The sequence below is a fragment of the Lepeophtheirus salmonis genome, chromosome 6 (genome assembly GCF_016086655.4).
Source record: "Lepeophtheirus salmonis chromosome 6, UVic_Lsal_1.4, whole genome shotgun sequence".
Classification (NCBI taxonomy): Eukaryota; Metazoa; Arthropoda; class Copepoda; order Siphonostomatoida; family Caligidae; genus Lepeophtheirus; species Lepeophtheirus salmonis.
In genome coordinates, this window is record NC_052136.2 from 48,993,546 (window position 1) to 49,000,346 (window position 6,801).

The 6,801-nt window shown below is 29.5% G+C and overlaps 1 protein-coding gene across 1 annotated transcript; it reads left to right on the top strand.

Moving 5' to 3' along the window:
* Positions 1-2,172: 2,172 nt before the first annotated feature.
* On the top strand, positions 2,173-4,146 carry LOC121120374 (chymotrypsinogen A). The gene is made up of 6 exons (XM_040715223.2): positions 2,173-2,409; positions 2,778-3,025; positions 3,138-3,354; positions 3,416-3,744; positions 3,797-3,887; positions 3,950-4,146. The coding sequence occupies exons 1-6, from the start codon at positions 2,241-2,243 to the stop codon at positions 4,060-4,062; spliced, it is 1,167 nt and encodes a 388-aa protein (XP_040571157.1). The 5' UTR covers positions 2,173-2,240; the 3' UTR covers positions 4,063-4,146.
* The last annotated feature ends 2,655 nt before the right edge of the window (positions 4,147-6,801 follow it).

Consider the following 6,801-nt stretch of genomic DNA (forward strand, 5'->3'; position numbering starts at 1 on the left):
AAGGAAAACATTTAAACTCCAAAAAAGAATTGACCTCTTTGATTACCAAATTGTTCCTGCAACTCTTTATAAGGCAATTTCTAATCCATGGTTAGCCGAAAATGTCATTGACGAAGAAAATTTTCGGCTTAATAAGCTTTTTCATCGAAGCTATATAGATTCCGTAAAAAGACCCGAAATTCATTTAGGAGGGGGGGGGTTGCTCTCTAGAACTATTCAGAAAATATATCAAAAGATTATAAGTGACCTTTCAAGAAACTCAGAGTGTGTTTGACATTGTGCGTCAGAATAGTAATAAAAAGTTTTTCTTTAAACACATCATAGAGCCAAAAAAGTTGGAATGGACAGTGTTATCTAAGAATATAATCACGGTTGACCATAATTCTCTCTTCAATGGTGGAAATGTTTCTTTCCACTGAAAAGAGCTGTAATCATCCATCGTACTTTAATTCCGTTACACTTAATGATGAATTTTCCCTCCAACTTTGAAGAAAAGGCGAATAAAATATAGGTGGATACTTAAACTGTTTGAATTTACCGAAAAACGAGTTCTATATCTAAAATCAAGGATGTAAAACAATTTACTGCCCAATATCAAATATCCACGGATTGTCTATTTTTTAATACTCCCTGTAAGGACAGTGGCAAAATGTTCATGCCTGCGTTTCTGAGTTCCCCAAAACTCCAGAAATTTTAAGAGATTTTATCACACTGAATGTTGCTGGAATTACAGAGAAATTTATAACACCTTCAATTGTATTTGCTCTCTTCTTAAAATTCAAAGTGCACAGAAGTTGGCAGTAGTGGACCCTATCAGAATCAAAGAAATCCGAGCTATTCTGATAGTATCTGTAACCCTGTTATTCTGCCTTCACCTTTTGGATTCCAAAGACGCATCAATCTTCATGGAACTATGCTGGGGACATATTAAACTACTACCACTCATTGTTGGATAAAGACTTAAAAAATTTTGCGCAGTTTAATGCAAAATTATAAGGATTTTTGTACTATTCTGGATCAACAGAATAACTATCGTTTTATTTAAATATTATGTAACTATCGGTCATTTTTTTAATTACATTTTGGGCTATTTTGTGGCATTTAGTTCATTTATTTACTGTCAAATTCATTAAAAGGAACTTTTTTTTTGAAAATGGATTATTAACAAACATCATTTATAGCAATTTTTAGGATGTTTGACTTTGGTCTAGGGAATTAATTTTAAATTAGAATGTTTGATTAAAGAAATATATTTGTATATAACTTCTCTAAACAAATAAAGTCATAAAAAATAATAATTTGATCATATAAACCATTGCCCATGTAAAATACCTATTTTAGTAAATATAAAGTAATTTTTCAAATGTTTGACCTTCTGATTTATGTATTGTCATTGCCATTCCTAACTTGCTATGTTCCTCCTTCAACAATAAAGAAGAAGGTAAACTCGTGAATCCTTTACATTCTTCATTTGCCTAATTCCCTTTTTTATTCGTATTTAATATACGTTCTCCCTTTTTCTGTTTGTACTATAATTCTTTTTTTTCTTTCATTGCTGTTTTTTTTTATTATTTTTCTTTAAGAAAAACTCATTGTCGTTTTATATTCACATAATTTATTTCACCATGAATTTTCTTAGATTAGTTTATTTTCATATTGTTAGGCACTGGAAAAAAATATACTGAAATAAATAGTTGAACAAATTCAATTCAACGAATTAGAGTTTAATACACTGATTAGGAAACAAGAGAGAGAAAAATTGACAGCTGAACTTAAAATACACTGTCAAATTTTATGTCAGTGGGATAATAGGTTTGCCGTGATGAATGAATATATACTTATTTTGTGTCAAAATAATTATATTGATGAAGTATAGAACATTTTTTTGTATACATAGGTATTTTATCTATAAACGAGTATATCAGATTGTATAAAAAGAAAAAAAAAAAGAATAAATTGATAATTTTGTGACTCATTTCGGTGAATTCGTTGTAAAGTAATCATTCTCTTATTGAGTAAATTTCTATTGTGCTAATAATTGTCAAATAAGAAACATAAATGTATTTCAGCAAATATTACTTAAATGAGGATACATAATTCGTCATTGTTGACGTTTTTTATGATGTGATACAGAAACAAAGAAAACACCTTTTATTATGAAAAGGACATGTTCCTCTATAACTTTTATATGTATAAATCATCGATTGATTTATTCAGTAAAAGCTGTTGTAGGTGAACGTATGTATTATTCACAGTTGTTCTTAATACTGTTATGCCTGGGAGTCTTGGAGACCTATACCCTAGAAATAAGTTGGAAAACTATCAATAATGAAGGTGAAATGGAAAAAGAAATTGCTGAAATTGATCCCAATGCATCATTAATTTCATCCAGGAACACGGAAGACTGTAGTAATATATTTGCTTATTTAATTTAGACCAATAAAACTCATTTATCCTCTCTATGCGTCACATATTGGAACTATACGTAATATACATTAGAATCAGAAACAAAAACTTCTTCATTTCAAAAGTTAGAAAAAAAGTTAATTATTAACAGATGTATCAGTTGTTAACGAACTTTTATCCAAAATTTTCAATGGTTTATTTCCAATAACAGTGAATTTATATTCTAATAAAACCTCTATTTTTTAATAAAAATACAGTCTCAATGGGCTTTAGAGCTGTTCTAAAAAGCATAAATAGAAGGAATTGAGCTATAAATTTGATCAGGTATTTAGAAAGGCACGTACGGCATACAAATTTAATTACTTTATCAGAATGTGGTTTGACCCAATTTGGTCTAACATCTTGTGGGGATGTGAGGCGTCAAATGAACATTAATCGTATTATTGGTGGACGCTTTGCAAATGAGAATGAAATCCCTTGGAGTGCTAGAATTGTTATATGTAGATCTAGAAATGAATGCTATGTGTGTGGTGGAACTTTGATCAATCATAGATATGTTTTAACTGCGGCACATTGCTTAAAGGAGAAAGGAGTTTTTGTAGAGATTTCAAGGATGAATGTAAGTGCGTTTGTAACACAGAAGTTTTTTTTGTATTTTATTAAAATGCACATCCCATTTGTTGCTTTGAGTCCGTTAATAATACAGTTAATCTGATTTTTTTTATCATTAGGTTGAATTAGGAGTTCGTGATGCTCGAGTTACTTCCTATTTTACGAAAAGAGTAGGTGTAGAGTCTTTCAGTATTCATGGCGAGCATGAAGAACAAACAGCTAAAAATGACATTGCTTTAGTGAAGTTAAAACAACATATTCAATTCAATGAAGGAATAAAGCCTGCTTGCTTACCATTGGATGAACAGCAACTATTTGCAGGGGAATGGGCTGTGGGTAAGGTTAAAAACGAATTAAAATTCCCAAATATAAACAATATTTTCACAAATTTGTTTAGCTAGTGGATGGGGACAAACCTCGGTCAGCGATAAAAGAGGGAGTAATGTTTTAAAACGTACAAGACTCCAGGTTCTCCAGAACTCTAATCAGTATTGTATTAATGGAGCTTCTCTTGGGAAACCACCATGGATAAAGCAAATGTGCGCCTATGCTGAAGGAACAGATTCTTGTGGAGGGGATAGTGGAGGTCCACTTACATTACCTCAAAATGGGAGATGTGCTCTTGTAGGGATTGTATCTTATGGGCTGGAATGTGCCCTGACTTACCATGCTGGAGTATATACTCGTGTCTCTGAATATTTGTTTTGGATAAAACATCTAGCAAAAGTAAGTTTTCCACCTTATAAATATTAAATGCAACTAAATTATTTAAAAACAGGATGGAGGCTGTTTCGGTGGAGGCACCGAAATGAAACCAAAATATTGTGATATGCGCTGTTTGTGGGGACATGTCACTGCAACATACTACAGTAAGTACTTGTTATATAAACATTCAATAATTAATTAATTACTCACTTTTTCTACTCAATAGTTACTAATAATAGGCATGAAGTTAAGTGCGACCAGGGGATTTGCTATGCCACAAATTCAAATGTCAATGTATGTGAAATTTATAATTATCCTTGTGGGCATATGTGGAATTAATGCTTCATTAATAAAAGTGTATATTTTATATACATACAAAGGTATTTCCATAATAAATCATTTTGGTTCAATAGACAAATCAAATTTGAGTATACCATTTATTTAACATAATATCTTAAATAACATTAAATAATACTTAAATAGTAATAAGATATATATAAGGGTTGGTATGATTGACTTATTTGGCTAACTGCCATATAATTACGGGCCTTTTTTCTGTTTCTTTTTGGAGGAAATGTTGCGTTATACAATAAAGATAACGGGATGATCTAAACATGATATTCGAAACATAAGAGCTGATAAAATTTTTGTAATAGGGTTAAAACACTTAAGAAGAAAACATAACAAAAATAAAAACAATAATTAAAGGCGGGTTACCACATCTATCAAGATTTTGTAAATATACGTGTCTTTTTTACATATATATCTCTTATTACTCCTAGACTATCACTGTATATATACATATATACTTCTTCACCATTTTTAAAATGAATTACATATTATTAAAATCGACATAGTATTTTATTCGATACTGTATTATAATATTGCTTAGTAATATTTGGTTAAAAGAGTAGTTATGATTAGTTATTATATTATTTTTATGACGAAATAGCCAATATTTATATCATATAAACGACGATGGATCAACAAGAAACCAATAAACTATACATTTCTATGGACTTTCCATGGTATAATCTTCAAACCTGTACAATTGTTGATTTCAAAATAAAGAGTTGATTTAAAATGAGCCTTATTCAGAGAAGAAAAAATGCCACAATCCATTTATGTTTTTAATTTAGGCCATGAGTAAATCAAATAATATAACTTCGATTTTTTATAACTTGTAAAGAGTAAATAGTTATAACTTGGGATTGTGGTCAAGACAAAAATATGAACCTCCACAAATCTTCATGGAGTCCATTTACTTCAGAAACAGTAAATTTATATTACAATAATTTTCGTGTAATTATATTTGAAGGATATAAAAAACATACAATATTGATTATTCTAGTGCCTTATTTTAGGGATATCAACATTTCTTCATGTGTTTTACTTAGCATCTATTCAATTATACTAAAAAAGTTTTTTTGGTAAAATTAGTAATTTAGATTATAGGAGAAAAGTACTTTGAAATTTTTTCGTAAAACACTCCGGGGAAGTCATATAAATAATCTAATTTTATATACGGTAAGATATAAATAATAAATGAATGACTCAAGATTATTTACAAAAAAAATGATACAGGTTTCATACATAAATGTTTAAATTTAAGGTGATCAAATTGTTGAATTTCTCAATGTCAAGTATGGTAATGTGAAAAGTTAACAAAATATACAACGGTTAAACTACGTCAAATTAGTATATTGCTTTGCTACACATACATATTGTGGTTAGAATAACATTACTATTAAGATTCGTCGCCTAGATGAGGTAGTAGTAAGGATTACAGGATACACTAGACAAGGAATAAAGATAAAAGTTGACTTTATTCCCTTCAGCTCTAAAAGACACTCTTTTAACACATACGTGTACATATACAAAAAGGTAAATCAATAAAAGATAGATTAGTAAAAGCTTATACATTTATACATCAAGTAAAAACTAGGAAATTTACCAGTTTGGAAAATGTCCTGTATTTTGTTCGAACTAATGTATGATGAATAATCAAACATTAAAAATTCGATTAATATTATTAATGACAAATATTTAATCATATTTGTTTGTTCCCCCCTCCCCCAAGGAAGTACCTTTAAGTGTGATTAATATAATAGTCTAGTATTATTATTATTAGGGCATCTTAAAATATACAATTGAATACCCTCTGCCCTCGAATTGGCCCAGTGTTGCCTGGGATTACTAAAAACCATAACCAATTCATCCAATACATCAAAAGAAACTTTCTAATACCAATACATAGTTCCAATGCCTCGGGTTGCACGGGGTACATGGCGGTTACTCCTGGATCCTTAAAAACCACTGCCAAAAATATTAAATAGTGCTTATGGTCTGGATATTGTAACAGTAATCAACTACAATTTAGTTTTTGTCGATAAAATAATGGAAATTGTCGAGTCCGACCGTCATGTTAACCAGCGTTGCCAAGGAAATAAAAATTTGATTAAAATAAATGATTTCTTTATACTACCCCTTATTTGTTGTAAAGAAGCATTTTCTTATCATCATTATCTAGTAAATCTTCTCGAAAGACTTCTGGAATAGACAAACAAACACTATTTAAAAAAATTAATTATATGAAGTCTCTACTTTTAATTATTGTTTTATGAATTGAAAAGTGCACGAACAGTTGTTGCTAACCCATAACAAATTAGATGGTAAAAATATTTTTTTGTGTGAAAAATATATTAAATCCAAATTTAATAAATACTTATTATTAAATTATAAGGGTAAATATCAACATTAAAAAATGGCAATGAAGAAAATAAAAGAAAATACTACCAAAGTTAAAAAATGGCCAATTTAATTTAAGCTCATGTAGGTTTAAAAAATATATTCTACAAAATAACTTTGCTTTAAAAAAAACAATGATGACATAATATTATAATAACTTTTTTTTCTTTATTAAAATGCTACTTCTTTGTTCAACAGTTTTTATCCAGACCCTCAGATAATCCTGCAGTTGAAGGAAGAGGGATGTGGTAGGCTTTATTGGTGTTTTTTTATCTGTTTTATTTTAGAACAGAAAATAGTAAATTTTTTCCAACCTCCATTCTACTCTCT